Source organism: Lissotriton vulgaris, chromosome 9, assembly GCF_964263255.1.
Source record: "Lissotriton vulgaris chromosome 9, aLisVul1.2, whole genome shotgun sequence".
NCBI classification, from domain to species: domain Eukaryota; kingdom Metazoa; phylum Chordata; class Amphibia; order Caudata; family Salamandridae; genus Lissotriton; species Lissotriton vulgaris.
The window spans coordinates 687,043,625-687,067,298 of NC_141697.1; the positions used below are offsets into that span (position 1 = coordinate 687,043,625).

The 23,674-nt window shown below is 45.2% G+C and overlaps 1 protein-coding gene across 1 annotated transcript in view; it reads right to left on the bottom strand.

The window, feature by feature from the left end:
* Positions 1-22,303, bottom strand: part of LOC147692109 (protein jagged-2-like) — a 746,472-nt gene extending 724,169 nt beyond the window's left edge. The window contains exon 1 of the mRNA XM_086938407.1: positions 22,115-22,303. Coding sequence (XP_086794533.1) covers positions 22,115-22,177 — 63 coding nt within the window. The 5' untranslated portion in view covers positions 22,178-22,303. The remainder of the gene's footprint in view (positions 1-22,114) is intronic.
* Between the last annotated feature and the right edge of the window lie 1,371 nt (positions 22,304-23,674).

The following is a 23,674-nucleotide window of genomic DNA, read 5'->3' on the forward strand; positions in this document are numbered from 1 at the left end:
TGATTATGTGTTTGTGAAGGAGGCATACCGTTGTCAAAATTCTGACAAAGCGAAAGTAAACGAAAATGAAGTGCTAACAGATGAGTAGGTATGCTGTTTGGGGGCGGGTGAAGGGAAGAAGAAGCAAGCATCTGCATTCAGGAGAGAGTTGAAACAAGCATTGGCATAGCCAATAGGTTGCGCCTTTGGACCTTACAAGTGTTTAGTTATCCAGCACAATATCCTTGGTGCAACAACATCAAGAGCTGCATGGCTAAACACTTATAAGGTCCCAAAGGCGAGACCTATTGGCTATGCCAGTGCTTGTTGACTTTGTTTTGGCCCTATATAGTCCAATCACATTTAAGGCTGTTGCTTCAAAGTATCTGTTTGCCTAACATTTGCCACGTTGATTGTTCAAGCTACAAATAAGGAAACTTCTATTAAATCGGTGTTGCTACCTCCCTGTGCCGCTACCACATACCTGTAGCTATACGTTCCTGTTTTCCATGTTTCCCTATCTTTTGCTCACTGTAAATTTTTGTTTTCCCTGTAAAACCATTATCACAATTGACAATCATGTCCTGCCATTCTACTTAGACGATATAGAAATCAATTCCTTAAAAACATAAAAAATTTGGGCCCAGTGACACGTCTGAATCTTTCTCCGTGTTTAAGCAGTATTACACGTGTGAGTTAATTTTCATGCTATTAGTGAGTTAACTAACAAAAATCATCCTGCAAAATGATGTGGAGGAGGAGAAGTACACGGGTTTCTGCAAAGTATGTCTTTTGTAGCACCATTATAAATGTTTGTGTTAAACAAGGACATATCCAGTGCTTAATTTACATAGGGGTTGCACCGACACTCATTTTGGCAACCAGAAATAATTTTTCACCAACTTCGTGTCACTGCAAGAGAGAGGAAGATACAAAAGTGATAAACAAGGAGGAAGATAGGAAATTAGCAACAAGTGAGAACAGCACAAAAGGGGAAAAAGGTGGTACAGAAAAACAGGTAAACACTGGCAAAGGAAGAAAGCAGCGTGTAGTATCCTGTGAGTTCCCATTCCCTGTATGTCTGATCTTGTGTCAGGAATGCTGAGAGTGAATTATGTAATAGAATGTTGTTGTGTGGTATGGGGTGGAATCTAGGAGATAGGGATAGTTGGAGGGAGGATGGGGCCCTGGCAGGACCTACTTGTTATAGCTGAATCCTAAGGGCCTAACGTAATACATAACTTACCTCTTAATTGAGTGGCTGCAGACTCTTGCATGAAGACCCTGCCCTCTAACCTTACCATTATGGTGATGAGTTATAGGGGACCTGCATAGAAACGCAGCACGACAGAGGGGAGGTATTTCTGGCTGAGGAATAGGTCTGTATTGAGATGGTAATTGCCACCATGATCATGGAGGTCTAGTTTGGGGGCACTCACCGTCAAATTCACTGTAAAGGTACTCCTCCCAGGGTGATTACTGCGCATCATATATAAAATAATTAAATTAAATTACATTAAAGTGATGATAGCTCAAGCTGCTGGGCCGCAGGAGCCCAGTGAGGTGGGTAGGCACAGTCTGGCAAGGATAACAAGACAGTTGAGGGAGGTTATAAACTATTGTGATATCTCCCAGTGCATAGTCCTAAGAATAATAACAATGCTATGAAGATGGTGTTATAAGGACAGCACTGTGGAGATACTGCTTTAGAGACAGTGCTGTGGAAACAGTGGAAAACAACAGGAAATCTCCTTTACTGTAAGTGTATCTCTGAAATGACCCATGGAGCTTCAGGTAATAATACATTACATGCTGACGGTCACAAAAGGAGAAGTTTTAATAAGTGTGCAGTTTGGTTTTCCAATGAAGGTGACTATGATACAGGCTAGGCCATGCCTACTGACTAATTTAAAAAGAGAAGTAGGACTATCTTCAAGGACATTTGAGATAAAAATGATACTGTTTTGTTGGAGAGTATACAGTGTCCTAGTCATGGGAAGTTGAAACATCGCCTGCCTGAAATTTGTGCAATTGGGATAATAAAATATTACATTCAGTGAATTAATCAGTGTGGTTATTTAGCATTCAGGAGTTCATATAATTCTATGAGCTTCTGTTAAGAAATGTGCCTTTTGTTTCACATCAACTGTGAGGCTTATTAGCTTGGGGAACAGTTTGTTTGGCGATTCTTACGTATTGACGTGTGCCATATACACCTTATTGGTAATGCTTATGTGTGGTTAGTACGTATCTCCGTAAGTTGACTTCTATTGTTTGGGAACAGCAGTTTATCTTTATGGTTGTGGTGTGCAGAATGCTTAGTGACAGTTTCAGAAGTCTTAAATACTCCACCTGTAGGTTGTTTTTGGACAACTGTGCAAGCATTTAATTTAGTGAGCAGTTTGGCGACATATTGCAGTACCCATATGCATGTTGTTGTGTAGCTATGTGCTGGTTGTACTATCCACGTGTAGTGGATGTAGGGAACAGTAGTGCCCCAACGCGAGAAATATGAGTGTAATACACTTGTGTGTGTTGGTGCAAACTAGAGAAGAGCAGCACCAAGTCGCTTGAGGTTGTATGTGTGGGGTACTCCGTGGCATGCCCAGCTTGGGAAGGGTAGTACCCTGCCGTCAATCAATCAATCAGGAGTTTGTTAAAGAGCGACTACTCACCCGTAAGGGTCTCAAGGCGCTAGGGGTGGGGGGTGCAGGTTCCATTCCATCAAGGAGGGGGTCTGTCGAAGAGCCAGGTTTTGAGGTTTCTTGCGAAGATGGGGAGCGATGTTGTCTGTCTGAGGTGGAGCGGAAGGGTGTTCCATGCTTTGGCCGCGAGGAAGGAGAAGGAGCGGCCTCCCGATCTGGTCTTTCTGGTGCGGGGGACCACGGCGTAGGAAAGCTGGGCTGATCGTAGGGTCCTTTGGGGTGCGTGGAATTTGAGTCGGCTGTTCAGGTATGCTGGTCCGTGCCGTGGAGGGCCTTGTGTGCGTGGGTGAGCATCTTAAAGGTGATTCTTGCCTCGACGGGGAGCCAGTGGAGTGTGCGCAGGTGCTGGGAGATGTGGCAGTGTTTTGGCAGGTTGAGGACCAGTCTTGCGGCGGCGTTCTGGATGTTCTGTAGCTTGCGGATGAGGTTTTTGTTTATTCCAGCGTAGAGTGCGTTGCCGTAGTCGAGTCTGCTGGTGACCAGGGCGTGAGTGACTGTCTTTCGGTGTTCGAGGGGGATACATTTGAAGGTCTTTCGAAGGAGGCGGAGGGTGTGGAAGCAGGAAGATGAGACAGAGTTGATCTGGCGGTCCATTTTGAGCTCGGAGTCCAGGATGATTCCCAGGTTGCGTGCGTGGTCTGTGGGGGTTGGCCGGTTTCCGAGGGCGGTGGGCCACCAGGTGTCGCTCCAGGCGTCAGGGTTTGAGCCCATGATGAGTACTTCTGTTTTGTTGGTGTTTAGTTGTAGGCAGCTGTTTTTCATCCATTTGGCGACGGCTTCCATGCCTTCTCGAAAGTTGCATCTGGCGGTGTTGGGCTCGTTGGATAGGGAGAGGATGAGCTGGGTGTCGTCTGCATATGACACAATGTTGAGTCCGTAGGTTCTGACGATGGGGGCAAGTGGAGCCATGTAGACGTTGAAGAGCGTTGGGCTGAGGGAGGAGCCCTGGGGGACTCCGCAGGTGATAGGTGTGGGGTCCGAGAGGAAAGGGGGGAGTCTGACCCGCTGCGTCCTGCCGGAGAGGAAGGAGCAGATCCAGTAGAGAGCCTTGTCCTGGATTCCTGCATCGTAGAGTCTGCATATTAGGGTGCAGTGGGAGACTGTGTCGAACACCGCTGATAGGTCGAGGAGGATGAGGGCTACTGTTTCTCTTTAGTCCAGTAAGGTGCGGATGTCGTCTGTTGCGGCGAGGAGGGCGGTTTCCGTACTGTGTTTTTTTCTGAAGCTGGATTGGGAGGAGTCGAGGATGTTGTGTTCTTCAATGAATGTGGCGAGTTGGCTGTTGATGGCTTTCTCGATGACTTTCGCTGGGAACGGGAGCAGGGAGATGGGTCTGTAGTTTTTGAGGTCGGTGGGGTCCGCTGAGGGTTTCTTTAGGAGGGCGTGTTTCCAGTCGTCGGGGAACGAGGCGGTCGCCAGGGAGCGGTTGATGGTTTGGCGGAGCATGGGTGCGATGGTGTTGGGGGCTCTGTTGAAGATGTGGTGGGGGCAGGGGTCCGTGGGGGCCCCTGAGTGGATTGACTTCTTTGTCTTCAGTGTGTCTTCGGTGGTGAGGGCTGTCCAGTCATCAATCGCTGGTTTCCGGGTGTCGGGAGTGGTTGGTGAGGGTTCAGTGTGTTGGTTGTCTTCGTCGAAGTTGTCGTAGATGCTCTTGATTTTGTGGTGGAAAAAGATGCTGAGTTTGTCGCAGAGGTCTTGTGAGGGAGGGATGTCGGTAGACTCGCTGGTGGGTTGGGCCGTGAGAAGTTGCATTGTGTAGTATCCTGTGGTGTGCAATGTGGGAGAAGATAAGCATCATGCTGTGAGAGGTTGCCAGGGGAAAGACCCCATGGAGTGAAAATATGAGGACTGTAGTGTCCCATGTTATTGTGGGTGACAGCCACAAGTTTCACTTGAGGGTGCTCAGAGACCATTCTTCTTTCTGTACAAATGACAACATTTATGAGAAGTGTGGTACAGGAGGTAGAGTACATATGTGATTGTTTTGTGGTGCAGTTTTATTCCATTGTGTGTAACGGAGAAATTCAGTGTTGTCTTTGAATTGAAGTGTTTGATGGACCTCTAGTGTGTTATAGGTGACTATTTCTTTACTTACTGACGTGGTTTGATGTCAATAGATGTATTGCTGGACTGATCTAGTGTTTGATTGTTGTGTTGTGACAATAGTGTTTTTTCAATATGCGTCTACTACTGGCTGTCATCATTGTGCTTGAAGATGTCCCCACAGTTTCGGTGCAGTTTCCAGAGGGTATGGTATTGAGTGCATATTAAGTGCTTTTTTCTGCCTGGCACTTGGCCATGTTGATATTGCCTACTAGTGGACTCAGTGTGGGGTGTGTTGGAGTGCTGGACTGAACTTTAATGTGTGAGTGGTGCTTCTGTGTGTTATCCTTGTGGGAAGGTTTGTGTTGCTTGTGAAAGATGGAGAAGGTCAAGTCAAGTCAAAAATTTATATAGCGCACTACTCACCCAGAGGCTCTCAAGGCGCTTGAGGGGGGCGGGGGGTGTTCGTTACTTACCAAATAGCCAGGTTTTGAGTTGTTTTCTGAAGGAGAGGTGGTTCTGTGTAAGGCGGAGGTGGGTGGGGAGAGAGTTCCAGGTTTTGGCCGCTAAGTAGGAGAAGGATCTTCCTCCCATGGTGGCTCTTCGGATGCGTGGAATCGCGGCGAGGGCTTGATTGGACGATCGTAGTTGGCGGGTGGGGGTGTTAAAGGTCAGGCGCGTGTTGAGGTATTTGGGTCCCAGGTCGTGGAGGGGTTTGTGTGCATGGGTGAGGAGACGGAACGTTATTCTCTTGTTGACTGGGAGCCAGTGAAGGTCTCTCAGGTGACCGAAATGTAATTGTGGCGGGGTATGTCTAGGATGAATCGGGCGGAGGCGTTCTGAATGCGTTGGAATTTATTCTGTAGTTTGGCTGTGGTTCCGGCGTAGAGGGTGTTTCCGTAGTCCAGTCAGCTTGTGACAAGTGCTTGGGTGACCGTCTTTCTTGTTTCGGTGGGGATCCAGCGGAAGATCTTTCTGAGCATACGTAAGATGTTAAAGCATGATGATGAGACGGCGTTGACTTGTCTGGTCATCGAGAGGGAGGAGTCTAGAATGAATCCCAGGTTGCGAGCATGGTCCGTTGGTTTGGGTGCGTTGCCCAGGGCCGGTGGCCACCATGATTCGTCCCATGCGGAGGGGGATGATCCTAGGATGAGGACTTCCGTCTTGTCAGAATTCAGTTTTAAGCGGCTGTTCTTCATCCACTCGGCAACGGCTTTCATTCCTTTGTGAAGGTTAGTTTTAGCGGTGTTTGGGTCTTTGGTGAGGGAAAGGATTAGCTGGGTGTCGTCGGCGTAGGAGATGAAGTTGAGGTTGTGCTGGCGTGCGATGGATGCGAGGGGGCTCACGTAGATGTTGAAGAGGGTGGGGCTGAGCGATGATCCTTGTGGTACGCCGCAGATGACATCAGTGGCCTCTGACCTGAAAGGGGGGAGGCGGACTCTCTGGGCTCTTCCAGCGAGAAACGAGATGATCCAGTCCAGTGCTTTTCCTTGTATCCCGACGTTTTTGAGGCGTTGTACAAGGGTGCTATGACAGACCGTGTCAAACGCTGCGGAGAGGTCCAGGAGGATGAAGGCAGCTGTTTCCCCGTTGTCGAGAAGTGTTCGGATGTCGTCTGTGGCTGCGATGAGGGCGGTCTCAGTGCTGTCTTTGGCTCAGAAGCCGGACTGTGAGGGGTCGAGGGAGCCGTTAGATTCGAGGAAGGCTGCAAGCTGATTGTTGACGGTCTTCTCTATGACCTTGGCAGGGAAAGGGAGGAGCGAGATGGGCGGTAGTTCTTGAGTTCAGTCGGGTTTGCTGTGGGTTTCTTCAGTAGAGCACTGAGTTCAGCATGTTTCCAGCTTTCTGGGAAGATAGCGGTGTTGAGGGAGCAGTTGATGATATCCCGGAGATGGGGTGCGATGATGGAGTCAGCCTTGTTGAAGATGTGGTGGGGGCATGGGTCGGTTGGTGATCCCGAGTGAATGGAGTTCATCAAGCGGATGGTGTCTTTGGTGCTGATTGGGTCCCAGGCGCCAAGGGTGGTGGTGGGGAGCTTCAGTTCGGTGGTGGTGAGGGGGGTGGACTGGTCGCCAAAGCTGTTATGTATGTCAGCGATTTTGCTGTGGAAGAATGAGGCTAGAGAGTTGCAGAGGTCTTGAGAGGGAGTGATGTCGTTAGAGCCGGCGTTGAGATTGGTTAGCTCTTTGACGATGCTGAAGAGCTCCTTGCTGTTGTGGGCATTGTTGTCAAGTCGATCCTTGAACGATAATTTCTTGGTAGATCGGATCAGCTGGTGGCGTTTGCGGGTGGCGTCCTTGAGGGCCGTCATGTTGTCTGTGGTTTGTTTTTTTCGCCAGGCTTTCTCGAGGGTGCAGCAGTTCTTTTTGGAGTTCTTGAGGTCGTCATTGAACCAGGAGGCTTTTTTGCTACCTGGTTTGTTGTGATGGTTTTTCAAGGGTGCTAATTCGTCGGCGCAGTGGGAGATCCATTGTGCCAGATTGATGGCTGCTTGGTTTGGGTCCGATGGTTTGGCGGGAAGGTTTTGGTTTAGCGATGTGGTGAGCTGGTCGGTGGTAATTTTGTTCCAGGTTCTGCGTGGGACTTGTTGTGGGTGGTGGTGGGTTGTGGTCTTTCTGAAGTTGAAGTGGGTGCAGCTGTGGTCCGTCCAGTGGAGTCCTGTTGCGTGAATGAAGGAGATGTGTTTGCTAGAGGAGAAGATTGGGTCGAGCGTGTGTCCGGCGTGGTGGGTGGGGGTGTTTACCAGTTGTATGAGTCTGAGATTGGCGAGGTTGTCCAGCAGGGTAGTGGTGTTGCTGTCGTTATTCTTTTCCAGGTGGAAGTTGAGGTCCCCTAGGAGAATGTAGTCCTCGGAGGGGAGGGCGTGTGGGCTGATAAAGTCAGTGATCTCTTCGCTAAATTGTGTGCGGGGTCCTAGTGGTCTGTAGATGAGGGTGCCTCTTAGTGTGGTCTTGGGGTCGGTGTGTATCTGGAAGTGGAGGTGTTCGGCGGCGGTGAAGGTGTCGCCGAAGCTGGTTGTGAGGCGGATGGTGTTCTTGTGGACGATGGCGATGCCTCCTCCTGTTCGGTTGATGCGGTCCTTTCGGATGATCTTGTAGCCGTCCGGGATGGCTATGGCGATGTCGGGAACAAATTAAGTACTAGATATGTTCAACATAAATTGGTGCAAAAGATTATGATTATGATGAGGATGCCGCAAAACAAACATTATGCAAAGGAAGTCTAAACAAATTTTAGTCACTCTACACCCCATGTTGAGACGCTCTCACCTTTGGGAGGGAGTAGGGTGTATTCACTACCTAGTTTCCCAATATAGCACCTTTTTCAAACAATACAAGTAAATCCAAAAATGTCACTGGCATCCAGAAACCACTCAGTTTACAGTTTGTGGGAACAAAGAACTTCACTCAGGTACCTTATTTGTGGAGATAAATAACGTGACTGGATGGAATAGAGCGGGAGGATCTGTGCAGGTATGGAGGGTGAGACCCCCTGTGAAGATTAAAGGGTAAGAGATCTATAGTTCTGAAAAGAAATACATCATTTACCAACAGAGATTAGTGGAGGAGTGTGGCTCAATGGTTAGAGCGGCAGACCCTGATGCAGAGGTCTGGCCCGGGACCAGGGTTCAATTCCTGACACGGCAGGGTCTTGGGCTCATTTGTCTGCGGAGTCGATAATTCTCGCCTCGGTGCCTACTCTAATCATGGGGACCCACGCTGCAACTCTGGGCAATAGCTTGCTTAATCTCCACAACGGCCCCTACAACACTGGGATGCCTGGCTTCACCTTGGGGGTGCCCAGGAGGGGCATCTCACAGGGAGAGCCAGGAAGGGTTCCACAGTGTTATACAGTGCCGGGACGCCCCGGTGATGGGCAGCTGTGCGCTTTACAAGTATCCTACATTTACATTTACATTTACATCAACCAGGAAAAAGGCACAAGTTTAGAGGTTCAATCTTTTTCTTAGGAACCCACTGGTAGTGCTACCAAATGTCAGTATTGCCACCTACAAAAGGCTGCCTACACTTCCAAGAACGAGCACCCCCACCATCTGATTAGGGAAAGGGCTCTAGTAGTCGATCCAATGTAAAGAGTCAAGGGACACTCTGCTCAAATTAGTTGGGCTATAGCCCCCATTACAATAGACACAGCACGCATTTTCCCTGAAGCGAACATAAACAATGGCCAGGAGAGGTCAGGGGCTTTATAAGAAGGAATTGGGTTTGATGCCCCATACTTGTTCCTTAAGCTTCTTTCAACAGGGAAATCATTGGGAAAGGAAGTAAAAGGATGCCGGCGTGACCATTCATTTAATCCGCTAGATGACAGAGATTTAGTTGTGGCAGATTTCAATTCTCTTGAAGGGTGGATCACCATTGGTTGGGTATTAGTAGGTTAAAACTGGCAAACTTGCTGGCCCTCCTCTTGGAAGCGATGGAGGCAGGTGGTTTTCTATACTGAACATCCTCATAGTTTTTGTGGGGGGCAATGAAGTCCACTCAAGGAGGGACCAAGATGAGCTTATATTGATGTTAGCTAAATTGTAACATATGCTGCTAGGTTTCACCATGTTATTGTCAGAGGTTATATCTCGACTACGATGGACCAACAGTGCTTTCATCACAGTGATAAAAAGTCTGTTAAAAAACGGGATAACTTGGGGGCGTGGCTAGCACACGAAGAAGATGGCGGTAGTTCCTTAGCTCTCTCGGGCGGCGGGGACGGCGGCGGACCCAGCGTGACATCTTTCGCCATGTGCAGTCGCCAAAATGAGGGATGAGGCGTGGGAGACCTTGAAGAGTTGAAGGGATCTTACTTGAAGGCACTTTGAGGACATTTGCTATCATTATTTTGCAAGTGAGTTATAGCACGGCTTCCCCGGATCCATGACCGCCGACGGAGCTTTGCTCTATTGCGGTGCTTAATTGCTCAAGTCCGTTGCGCTTCCAAAGAAAGTTTATGTGCTTGACTTGGACAACATAGACACTCCTTGCCTCTCTGTTATGCCTTTTTGACGCATGCAAGCTCTATCTATTCACAAGTAGGGTGTGTCGCGGTTATGCTTAACCAGTGACGGCCATTTTGTCATTTGCCATACGTGTCTTTATCCTGAGCGTTTTTTCTTTTTCTACGCATGCAAGTTTTATCTCTTCACAAGCAGGGTGTGTTGTAGTTTAATCCAACCAGCGACTGCCATTTTATCATTTGCCGCTGGCGGAGCATCGTTCCCACACGACTCTCGCAAATTTGGAAACTAGCGCTCATGTATTTGTTCTGAGCGTATTATTCTTCTTCCTAATGTGACACGCTACCAGTTGCCCTGCAATGTTCTTCAACCTGTGAACTCAATAACTCAATGTGATTCACTAGATACGCTCTCCTCAGCGCATTGACTGATCATTTGAATTTTTGTTGTTTTATTTAAAAAGTTATGCTGTTACGATCTTTTTGCAGCTATATTTTCTTCGCTATTTCATATGTGGCCTGTTCAACAACTTCAGGTATGCATACTGTATTTTTTGTATATGCTACTCCCGCATAATTTCATGAGATATACATGACAGGACATGTTTTTTGGGGGTGCTCACTCGTGATATAGATTGAACCTTATGTAGCTCTCTCTTTCGCTATCTTGCTGATGCTTGTACACCATGGTTCCTTCTTTCTTTCCGTTCTTGAACTATTGATAAACATGTGACTGCAAGGCTACAGTAATTTGCTCGTTACCCATGTACTGTACCCCTTTTAAACTGCCTCCCAATTTTTCTTATGCTATGGGGATACTATTTAAGATGCTGTAAATTGTGACTTCATTGTTACTAATATTTAATTTTGCAGACTATTTCCTTTACTCTATGGGAAGGTTACTTAAGGATTTATATAAATCCAACTCTTTGTCCCGCAAATTTCTAGTTCATACTAGCTCACGCTATCAGTGTTTTCCATTGATGACCTACCTAACACTTCACCTAAGTGTGCGTCGACACCTTCTATTACTCTGGCCTCTGGCAACACCAAAGGATCAACTAAGAGGTTGAAGAAAGATCCTCCCTCTCCTCCTAAGCAATCTACTTCAGTCACAATGGACCTCTTGTTAGAAGAAATTAGGCCTTACGCCCATTCGTTGAGTAAACTAGTTCTAAGCTTCAGGTGCTTTCTGATAAATAGTCAAATGTGGATGAACGGTTTACTATACTGGAACAGAATGTTATCTCCCTCAACTCTTCCACATCTAGAGTGGACTCTCTATGTACTCAGGTTTCGATACTACATAAGCAAATAGAAAATTCGGAAAACAGGAATAGGAGAAATAATCTCTGTATATATGGTCTGCCTGAAGGAACAGAAGGCTCAGACCCAAGTGCTTTTTCAAATCATTTATCAAAAAAAATCTTACGTTGCCGGAGAGTACTATTTTAAATATTAGGCGAGCTCATCGTTTGGGCCCAACAGCTAACATGATGTCCTCTTCTTCCATGAGAAAACCAAGAGGAGTGATCATATACTTTCTTGAATATATCGATCTGTTGAAAACTCTATCTGCGGCTAGAGCATTGAAGCACATCACTTGGTCAGGAAACTCCATATATTTTTCTCAAGATTATGCCAAGTCAACTGCGGACCGTCGCAAGGAGTTTTTAGCACTATGACCACAGCTACGTTCCATAGGGGAACTATATGGTCTATTCCACCCTTGCCTCTTTAAAGTGACTATTAACTCAAAACTACTACTTATGATGACCCAATAAAACTAAAGAGTTCCCTCTACTCTTTCAACGCTGACACAATGGATACTGCCTCTCCATCGAGCTCCAAATAGACTGTTTTGGATCATTTCATAAGTCTTCTTTATCCATAGTCTTTAATTTTGTTTATGACTTATATGTACACTTAGTAAATTTTCATTATAATTGTTTTTATTTTACAATTTATCTCTTCTTTCTCTCCACAGGTTGTCTCCCATGTGTTGCTCCTTCCCTTATATTCTAAAGTCTGTTGATGCCGTTCTCCTTTCCCCCCAACCCACATGGGTTTTGGACACGTCATTGTTCTGTATGGCCCTTCATCCCTGGACCCTTCGTATGTCCTGGATTATATGTAAGTCTTTTACTGCATTTAATCTCTCCTTCCTCTTTGTCTTTTTCTTCCTTCTTTATCTCTCTTTTACTTCATGTGCCTTACCTGAACACACCCTCATCTTACAATTTTTCTATATCTTGCACTACTCCTATGCCTTTCAGATGCTGTTTTGGCACTATATCCTTCTCTTTCTTTCTTCCTTCTCTTTTCAGTTTCAGTTGTTTCAATTTACATACAGTTGGATTGTTGTTAAACGTGGTTTAATTTGCTCAAGGTTTTGCTTCAATTGATTTTTAACGCATATTTGCAGTTTTATGCTATGCCTTTAAAAATTGTATCGTGGAATGTCAGAGGTTTACATTTACCTATCAAGCGACAAAGAGTCCTACATCACTTAGCTAAGCTCGAAACGGATATTGCATGTATACAGGAATCACATCTATTAGCTTAGGAGTCTGCAAAGTTGAAAAGAGGTTGGGTGGGGAGGTTCTCTTTTCCCCGGGCGATGGTAATCGCAATGGAGTTCTTATCCTTTTTCGTAAGTTCCTTTCGGTCAAGGTAATAACACAATGTGCGGATCAAATAGGTAGATGGGTATTTGTTAAGTTTACAGTGGACAATGCTTCAATCTCTCTATTGAACATTTATGCACCCACAATTGGTGACACCTCTTTCTGGAATTCTCTAGCCCAACAAATTACACAATGTTATGACGATAATTTAATTCTTGAAGGAGATTGTAATGAGGTCCTTGATCCTTTTATAGATCAGAACTCGTCAACTCCTTTCATCCCTCATAAGTCTCATTAACTTTTTACACAAACAGTTAAGCAACATAAGCTCATTGATGCATGGAGGCTCTGTAACCCTACTCTGAGAGAGTATACATTTTATTCACCGACACATCCTACTCAGTCACGATTAGATTACTTTTTTTATCTCTCACAACATTTCTCAATCACTCATTGCAGCTGATATTGGTTCTATTTTAATATCTGACCATGCTCCCGTCACTATACATCTGGATGTTTTACACAAGCCCAAACTATCTCGGAAATGGCGTTTTAACAATACTTTGCTTTTAGACCTGGTTTTCACATCCTCCTTTGTTTCTTTCTTTAATGAATACTTTCTCTTTAACGACTCAGACACCGTTCCTTTTCATGTAGTATGGGAAACAGTTTAAGCTTCAGCTAGAGATTTTGTTATAAGATTTGTCTCACAAAAACGAAAAAGGCACAACAAATCACCAATGCCCTGTTAGCCAAAATTAAAAGACTAGAACACTTGTACTACTCTTCTAAGTCGAAAGAGTGTCTATCTGAACTTATACAAGCCAAATTCCAATTCAACCAAGAATGCTTCTAACTACTTGTTAACGTCCAATGCAAAATTCTGAGGGGGCCAGAATAAAGCTAGGAAATTATTGGCTAATTATTTAAAGGTTAAACAGAATATACTCAATATAGATTCTATTTTTGGCCGAGATCATTCATTGAAAGTCAAAAATGAAGACATCTTAAATGAATTCCTCCAATTCTATAAATCATTATACACTTCTGAAACTCTTTCTTCTGATCAATCCATCTCTCAATTTCTGTCCAAAATCCTACGCACCCCCAACAATCGCTCATACTTTTCACTATTGGAAACTGACCTCACACAGAGAGAACTCCTTGCTGCCTTAAAATCACTCAAAAAAGGCAAAGCCCCTAGTCCGGACGGTTTCACTGTAGAATTTTTTACTCACTTTGCTCATTTACTTATTCCTAAATTACATACCCTCATACATACCTTCCTACAATCTGGTGACTCTTCTGGTTCTTTTTCAGATGCCCTCATCTGTCTCATCCCTAAGGAGGGTAAAGATACACAATTCTGCCAAAATTATCGACCCATTCCTTTGGTCAATATTGATTACAAAATGTTTTCAAAGTCTCTGGTTTTACATTTGGAATCTCAGATGCCTGATTTGTTGGGAACGGAACAATCTGGCTTTGTTAAGGGTAGGCTTATTACGGATAATACTTGTTTATTTTTTGATGTCCTTTCCAAAGCTTCTCACTCTTCTCATCCCTTGGCAGCCATAGCTTTAGATGCAGAAAAAGCATTCAACAGAGTCGAATGGCCCTATCTTTTTCATACATTTGAATGGTTCGGCTTTGGCCCAAAAAGCTCTGCCTTAATTTATATCTTGTATTCTAACCCAAGAGCAGCTGTATCAGCGAATGGTGGCATTTCATCCTATTTTCTCCTCTGCAGAGGTGTTCGGCAGGGCTGTCCACTTTCTCCATTTCTTTTTAATCTCGCTCTAGAACCTTTCTTGTTAAGGATTCGTCAAAATGATAACATTCATTGGTTCAACTTTAAAGAGACTAGTGTTAAAATGGTAGCTTACGCTGATGATGTCTTGTTATTTTTGTCACAACCCCAAACCTCTCTTCCCGCTTTTTTGAAAGAAGTTGATTCCTTTGCATATGTTTCTGGGTATAAATTGAACAAAGATAAATGCGAGATTTTACCCCAAACCAAATATACTTTAAAGGCTGACTTTGCCACTTCAGGCTTCCCATGGAGCTCTCAATACATTAAATACTTGGTTCTCCACTTCACTTCATCCATCTCAGGGACAATATCTCGATGTATGGAAAACTGCGTACAAAGGTTGTCCTCCTTAACGACGAGATGGCATCCCATATACTTATCCTGGTGGGGCCGGTTAGATACCATCAAAATTATGCTTTCTTCTATAGTCCTCTATAACATTTCCAATATTCCGCTATCCATCCCCTTAACATTTTATTTTTTTAATTAATTCCATCTTATCCTCTTTTTTATGGGGCCATAAGAAATCTCGAACGTCCATTTTAAAGCTGATTCGTCCAAAAGCAGAAGGTGGGACAATTTTCTCAACTTTCCTGTTTATCATAAATCCTTCCTATTACATCAGGCGTCACAGTGGCTCACACAATCCTCTGTAAATTATCCTATTTGGGCTAAACTTGAACAGTCATTTATTTCACCATTCTCATTTCAAGAATACCTCTCATTCACACGCAAACCGCAGTCGATATCTACTCCCATAATCAAACATACTTCCAAAATCATTCTATCTGCCTCCTTGACCTCCTTTCTCAACAATCCCATATGGCACAATGTTTATATTCTGATAAACAATAGACCTGTCTTTTGGAAATCCTGGAGACAACGAGGCCTAATTTGGGTGCGTCAATTATATGATCAAGATGAGATTAAATCTTTTTCACAGGCTAGCTTTTCTTTTGGCCTACCCTCAAATATCTGCTCTAAATACTGCATCTTAATACATGCAATTCAATCTGCATATATGCACTACACGAATTCCCAACATAACTCCTGTCCTGAACTTGTCCATACAACTACACTTCGGACCCTATTCCTTCATGGTACCAGAGCCTCTACTATATATAAACTTCTAAATAGTAATATTCCGAGAGTCAAAACCAAGACAGAAACATTATGGGAAAAGGATTTAGTATCCTCTTGGTCTGTGGAATTTTGGGATAGAATTTGGCTCAAACTAAGGAGATCCTCTAGAGCTGCAAACACCACTCAGACACTTTTCTTCATATACAACAGGCTCTTACTTTCTCCACCTGTCCTTAGTACAAGGCACTCGAGTTTCCCAGATACTTGTTGGACTTGCTCTTCACCACATGCAGATTTATTTCATTTGTTCTTTAAATGCAACCTTGTTCAAAATTTTTGGGAAAAAGTATGGTCTCCAATTAATTAAATTTTCAACTCCAGTCACGCTTTCTCTATTCTGCATATTTTCTTAGGTAACTTATCTCCTATTTGGAAAGACTGCGATTCCAATGTAAAGATAATAGGCCTATTATTAGCAGTAGATTTCCAACAGTTAACCAAAAACTGGAAGGACTTTACCAAACTGTCATATCAAGCATGCTGGTATGCTATTTGCTATAACCATAGACTAGACATGACATTTGCATATCCGTTACATTTGGTGTCAAAACATTCGGACTTATGGACACCTGTTACGCTATTCATTGACATGAGTGCCAGGCGTTCTCTGTCTCACACTCCTCTACAACAAGAAGTGGCTAAACCTCCGTGACTTCCTTCATGTTGACATTCTATAGTTTCATTATACTTTATTTTATTCTGGCAAACTTTTATATAATATGCTAGTTCCCTGATATTACCGATTTTTATGGAACATTGTTTAGTTATCTATAACTGATAAGTTTAATTGATTTCAATTCATACCTTGTATGGTTGTCAATTCCAATTGTTATACTGTATGCAACTCTTTGTTTTCATTGTTATTGTATCTTATATATTAATATATTACTTTCTCTCAATAAACTCACTTTGAATTTAAAAAAAAACTGGATCACTTGATGCTAAATATTCTAATGACCATAGACCTCATCTGACACCACCTGCTGTAATGAACCAACACTGAATTATTTGCCAGAAACCTTATCAGGTTTGTAGGCATGAACTGTTTATTCGAACCATACTCGGGCGAATGCTACAAATGTGAAGTCTTTGGTAGGGGAGAGTAGAGGTGCCAGCAACCTTCCTGTCCTTTAACCTGTGAATATCCAAGAATTTTACTTTTATATTTGTGTAATCTTGGTTTCATTTTGCAACTCTCCTCTCAAAATCTTGTTGAGTAAAGGGCTGGTTGGATAGGGAACTGACCTGCTGGGGCCACATTATGCATGCAGCGCATTTTCCTTCATTGCACTGGGCACAGCGCAGTGAAGGAAAATGCCCTGTATTATGATTAATGTGCTGCCCTCAGTTCAGCTGTGAACTGGGGGGGCAGCTCATTCATGTGAAAAACAGAGCGGCTGCTTTGAAGCGGCTCTGTGTTTTCACAGTACAGACAACAAACCACCTTCACTTTTAAAGGGGATTAGAGATCCCCTTGCAGGCGTGTGCAGTGAATGACTGGACCTGCATGCAAAGGGATTTCTGGGGAGTCCTTAGGACCCCCTTTGCCCCCTCCAGAGGGCTGCTGTCAGGGGACACACTGACAGTGCGCCACCTTTTAGGTGGTGCACTCTCAGTGCGCCTTCTGAGAGTTTTTGCCTCTGCATCTGTGTCTTTAAAACGGAGTGGGCATAGAGGAAAGGGGATTCCCTTGTTTGCATAGGGCACGCCCCCCATGAAAATGAGAGAAAGCCGCATGAAGCAAGCACTGGCGCTTCATATGCTACAGCACTATCAGTATTACGGAAGGGGATGCACAAGCATCTCTGGCCCTTTCTTTAATACCAAAGTGCCCCAGGGGCGTGCAAAGCAGGTGCAAATGCCTGTTGTGCCCCTGGGGCACTTTGTGTAATACGGCCCCTGGTGGTTAAAGCCTTTTAGCCCAACCTTTGGTGCCATACTATTACTTGGGGTGTAGCAGTGCTTAATCTGTAAAACAATAAGGGCCAGGGCCAATAGTTTTGGTAAGAAGCCCATAGCTGGTGATATGAATATCGGGGTGGCATATACCAATGCTGTGCAGTTTTGATTCCTTCTTATGCCTCTTTCATTCTCCATCAGACACTCTCTGCCCCTTTATCTCACTCTTGCCGGTTCTTTTTCATCCCTACTTTCTCTCTATGCTGATGTTTTTACGTCTTTTTCTCTTTCCTTCTTTCTCTCTTTTGTGTTTTTCTCTTTTTTGCTCTGGGTGACAGTCAGATGGTGAAAATAAATGGTGGGCCCCACCCAGGGGCGCAACAAGACCCGAACTTCCGAGGGGGCTAACACTCCCAGCCAGGGCTGGCCCTAGCACTGGTCGCACATGTTGCAACGTTTTTTTTTGGCACTCCCTCCCCCATTTGCTCCTACTCCATTAAATCCCTCAGTACTACTCACCTCATCTCTCTATAGCACCTTTCTGACAAATATTTCATTTTTTATAGCCCTACTCATAGTTTACTCACTCTGTTCTGTGATCTGCATGGTACACGTTCTTTGCAGCAGGCACATTAACCCTCTGCGCTGTGTGGGTGGCAGGAGTGCCCCCATGAGTGCACAGTGAGCAATGCGACAGCATGAGAGTAGGGTAAGAGGAGTGACTGCAGGGTGAATGAGGTGACCATATGAATTTGGGTGCGGATGTAAGTGCTGGTTTGGATTAGTGATGGAATTGTTTGAGTGAGATTGCAGATTGAGCAGTGAGGGAAACAGGTGAGTGAAGTGTCACATGAGTGCAGGGTGAGTAGTGTGCTCATGTGACTGCAGGGTGAGGTACAGGGTGAACAGCGCAAGTGCATTGTGAGTGCAGAGTGATCACTTTGAGTGCAGGGTGAATGGTGATCGGTGTGAGTGCCTTGTGATCGCTGTGAGTGCAGAGTGAGTGTGAAAGTGAAGGGTGAGTATGAGGAGTGAGTTGCCTGAATGTAGTGTGCATTTCCAGACGCTTGAAGTAACTCAGCATGTTATTGACTGCATTGTAGGGTTTCAGATATATGTTAAACTGTTGCTACTATGCAGGGCCTTAAGTGGGATGAAAAAACTGGGGGGGGGTCTCTCAAAGGGGCGTGGACAATTTAATTAAGGGCGTGGCCTAAAAAATGTACGGTAAAAATCTGTGCTGAGCATAATGTGCCGCTTGACTGGTATTTTGCTGCTTCTGTTATTGCCTCCACTTAAGTAACATAACACCTACAAAAAGCCAGGACTAATGGCTTTGTCAAAGGTTGTTAGTTGCATAAGATAAATATACTACATGCATACATACAACTATGACTTGGTTGTATATAATATTAAAAATGCTTTAGTTCTTGCGCAAGAGATTATGGTGTAATGGCTAGAGCTGCCAACTTTGGAGCTGAGGAAGCAGGTTTGAGTCTCAGCACCGGCTCAACATCCTATGTTTCTGGGCAAATCACTTAATCGTCTGCGCGTTCCAAAAAATAAATGAAGATGTCCTTGTTGGTGCTCATGTAAAGCACTTCGAGTTTAGCAATACAGAACTGCAAAAAAAATAAAAGTTACATCAAAACAGTGAACTGCTACAGAGTTAAGATTTATTTTCCATTCTGAATGTGAGGGTGAAAATGGAAATCCCGATAGGGACTCGTCTCGGTACTTGCTTTTAAGAACTGCTGGTGCTGATCTTGCAACAAACTTCCAGTCTTATACTTTGGGTTGCCGGCTCATTATTTTGGTGTCCCAGACGGTACAAAAATAATCAGTAACATAAAGCTGTATTTTCAGCTTGTATATGTGCATACTTTGAACAGCAAATATAAATTGAAAGCATTTAGTTGTGTTCTTGGACTGCCTGGATGAGCCATAACGGAAAATTAAAGGGAGCAATGACAGAAAAGTCACGTTACAAATGAATACATACTTTTTTTATGTATAACCCTATTTAGGGTCCGATTACAATGTCGTTAGGAAGGGCTCTGGATGGGATTCAGTATTGTCGAATCTGATTCGGAACCCTTGTTTCCTACCGAATCGTACAGTTTTGCCAATGACCGATTACGATGCCCTGGAACCGTTCGAGCAGACCAAATCCGTTCCAAAAGGCATCTGGACAGCCCGAGTCTTTCAGAGCCGATTCATACAGCTCTATGGACACGGTTTCTGGATGAGCGATTACAATGACCGATTCGACAGTCGTTCCGATTTGGTTTGCCTGAGATGAAACAGCTGCCAGAATCTGTCTTTGGGGACCTGTTGTGGGCCCCCTTCACCCGGAGGCATCCGAATGTGGCCCTTGGGGGTACCCAAGGGACCCTTCTTCCCAACCATGCACAATGTGGTAGTTACCATGGGGTGCCCACCACAGAGTGCAAGGTTTTCCCCAACTACCCCTTTTTTTTAATGGGAGCCTGTGTTTGTGTCATGACAAGGTATGTGCAGGCTCTTTGAACAACACAGGGCTGGCGTTATTCTGTTGGCTACCCTACTTTATATTCCTTTTCATGAAATACATTCTCACACTAAGGCAGTAAATGTAAAATACAACTGTAAGGGGGCCCAGGGGGTACTGGAACCAGAATAAGAAACTAAGCCTTGGTAACCAGTTTACAAAGGTATGTAAATATGCAGATTGTCTCTAAAGACCTGTGAAAAACGTGGGCGTACTGGAGATAAGACTCCAGACACTGCCCAGCCGACCCTTTTGCAAATTCTTTTTAATTCCTGTTCTGCTACTCCTTTCCTTCCTTTCTTTCCTACTTCGTTCTCCCTATCCTGTTTTTGCTCTCTTGCTCTGGGTCAAGTCTAATGATAAAAGGTGAGCTTCTGTCATCAAAAATGAGTTCTGGTGCCCTCCACATGCAACCATTAGCTGAAATCAAGCACTGATTGTAATAGGTGCCCACGCTGCTGTACGATTTTTAATTTAATTATATTAAAATTCCCTGAACATTGCTCTAGATACCTTTTGACTTCTGTGGACCCCCACTTAATCATTGTTTAAATCCGGGGACCCCCACTGAATTGGAATTCGGGGAAGACCAATGAGTCCTTATTAGAATCAATCCGCCCACCTAAGCAACTTCAGTGATATGAACCTTAAAACAATACACAAAAATATTGAAACAAGCATTCATGAAACAAATACATGATATTGTATTTAATGAATTATGAAATATATATATATTTTTTTTTAATGAATTCAATTGAGGCCTCCCATCAGCCATGCTATATTCTGTGTGACTGTTACCCACAAATCAATTTGAAGACTTAAACTTAAATTTTAAAATCCAATATTTAAAGCCATTACATTTATAGAGAGTTTTGAAATTCTCAATTGTGTTCTGTATTTATTCCTTATCAATCTGTTACTATTATTTTATTTTCTATGAAGTCGCGGACCCCTTGAGTAGGCGTTGCGGACCCAAAGGTATCCCCTGACCACGGGTTCAGAACCACTAGTCTGGCGGTATCTTGCTTAATATTGTCCAATCAATCAATCAATCAATCAATCAATCATCTGATTTGCCATATACGTTGAATTTCTGTAACTCTACTCGGTGATTCATTCAACCCTCGTTGGTACCCCAACCCAAGGTGTTTTAATGGCTAAAAGGCATGTTTTATTTGCGCCTTTGCAACCTTGTCCCGCTCCCTCTTATTCGAGCAGTTTCTTTGGCATTATCCGGCAGCCTGACTGAGAAGTCAGCGGCTTTTAAGGTGGTTTTGCATTTATAATAGACAGCAGCACTCATGCGGGTTATTTTCACCCCTTTGTCAGTGTTTTCCTAAAGGTCGCCTCCTTTCTCCCTTCCCCTTGTGTCTCACCCCTTTGATCTGGGTCAGTGTGTAATGTTGTAAAATAGTTCCCGGTCTCCAGGTTCCGAAGAGCGGGTGCCTGTGCCCGCCATTGTAATCAGGCACACAGGGAAACGTCACTACGACTCGATTATGTTGTGTTGGACTCGATTAGTTTAGGGAGTGAAATACCCTGGTCAGCTAAGGAGCGATATCCGAACATACATTGTGAGAGGGGAGAGATGCTGAAGTGTACTGTGAGAGGAGGTTAGAGCGTGGAACGACGCCTGAGAAGCGAAATAGGGCGAGATACCCGTGCAGGTGAGTAGAGGCCCAAGGGAACAAGGGGAGAGGGAAAGGAATGTGAATATGAGAATAAATGCTCCAGGTTTTCTAGGCAATGCGTTGTGTGTTATTCTGGGCAGTGCGGTGTGTGTTAAGCACTTGTTGCGGAGTCATTTTAGAACTTCAAGGTAACACGCTCGCCCACACCCCCTCCCAGCCAGCCCCAAATGAGGCTGTCTCCGCCTTTTATCCATCCGAAGATAAAATTAGTTTAGTAATACGAATGCGTTTTTACCGTTAGCATTGTGAAAATGCGATGGCAAACCCGATAAAAGAGCCATATATTATTAGGACGACTTTTCCCACACCCAAACTTTCTAAATCTAAATGTCCCACGTCGCTAACACCCCCGAACCTCCCATTCTCTAACATCCAAACCTCCACTCTTCCACATTACCCTCGTCAACGCCTCGACTGCCACACCCCCAGCATCCTCACACACTGCTGGTATCCCAATATGTCCAGCACCCCCAAAACTGACTCCGCATACCTCGTCTCCACCGGCACCCATCAATTAGGCACGGTACCATCTGTATACCCGCATGCCGCCTCAAGCTCCCCATTTTTAGGAGGTTAGATGTATCTGGGCACGTGTGCACATTCCACGCGCCAGGCGTGCCGCTCGCGCGCATCCCGCCCCACGCGGGCTGCACAGACTCCCCGTCGCGTGCTCCCGTGCTAGGGGCTCCTGCCTTTTGTTAGGGGCCGTTTACCTGGGGCTTGCAGCTGAGCAGCAGCAGGATCAGCGGCAGCAGGGGTCTCCATCCGTGCCTCATTGTGCGCCTCGGCGCTCGCGCCACGTCCCAGGCACCTGCCCGGCTCCCCGGGACCAGGTGCTGCCGGCCCTCTCCCCGGTGAGAGGCGCGAGGCGTCCGTCTGTCTCTCTCCGGTCCCCCGACTCTGTCATTGACACTCCCCGCCCGCGAGAGCCCCGGCTCAGACACAGGCAGCGGCGCTGACATCATGCGGGGCTGGGTGGGGCCAGACAGATCCTCGCAGACACTCCCTGCCTCCTCCGTTCACAACTTTCTTACTTACACACGCTCCTGGTGCGGGGTTACCCACCGGCAAAGACAGAGCAGGGAACTAAAGCGCCGCAGGGAGATGGCAGACATGGGATAAATAGAGCAGGCAGGTAACAGTTATCCGGCACAGGCAGAGGGATCACACAGAACAGTGAGCTACAGGCACTGAACAGAGAGACGGTTCGCTGAGCAGGCAGGTAACAGGCACTGGACAACCCTGCAGCTGTAGGATACAAGCACGCTCTAGCATATCACTGGCAGTGCCACAAGCAGGCACATAACAGAACACACTGCAGAGAGATGGAAGGCGTCTCAAGCCGGTCAATAAAGGCACATCACAGACATGTCACAGGCAGAGTGTAGACATGCGCGCAACCACAGTGCAGACATGACAAACAAAAGGAACACAGAGAGCAGGCAAATAACAGACACAGATCAGACTTGAGGAACACACAGAAGAGAGAGACACATCGCATATAGAGATAGCACACAGAGCAGTCAGGTAATAATCACAGGCCAAACGAAAGGAACACACCGAGCGTGCAGGTATTAAGCACAGAACAGACAGGAGACTTACACAGATCAGGCAGATATTAGGCCCAAAGCAGTCAGAGGGAGCCACAAGAACAGGACAATAATAGACACGCAATAGGAAGGCAGGTGGGACGGTAGAGGCATGCATCAGCCAGATCGTATATACGTTTCACTGGCAAACATCAAACATACATACATGCTCCCACAGAGCAGGTAGATAAAAGGCATAGAGTAGACAAAAGGAACAGAGGGAGCAGGCAGATAACACTCAAAACAGGCAGAATGACCACAGAACAGACAGGTATTATGCACACAGTAGGTAGATACAGGACATCAAGCAGGCACCTTAGACATGTCACTAGCGCAGAGCATGCACACAAGCAGTCGCAGAGCAGACAGATAACAGTCACGAAACTCCTAAACAATCTCAGAGTATGCACATAACATACAGACTGTACAGAGATAGAAGGCATAGTGCAGACACACAGTCCTTTAGTAAAAGGCATGCCGAAGATTTGTTCTGGGACACAGGCACGTGGTAGACAGACATGCAATCATATAACGTGGAGATAACAGACACAGAGGAACACATGTAGCAGTCAGATAATAGTCATTTAGCAGAGAGATGGAACATGCGGAGCAGGCAAGTGATAGTCACACTGCAGGCGGAAGGAACACACACAGGATGAATAAGGAACAACCGGAGTAGGCAAA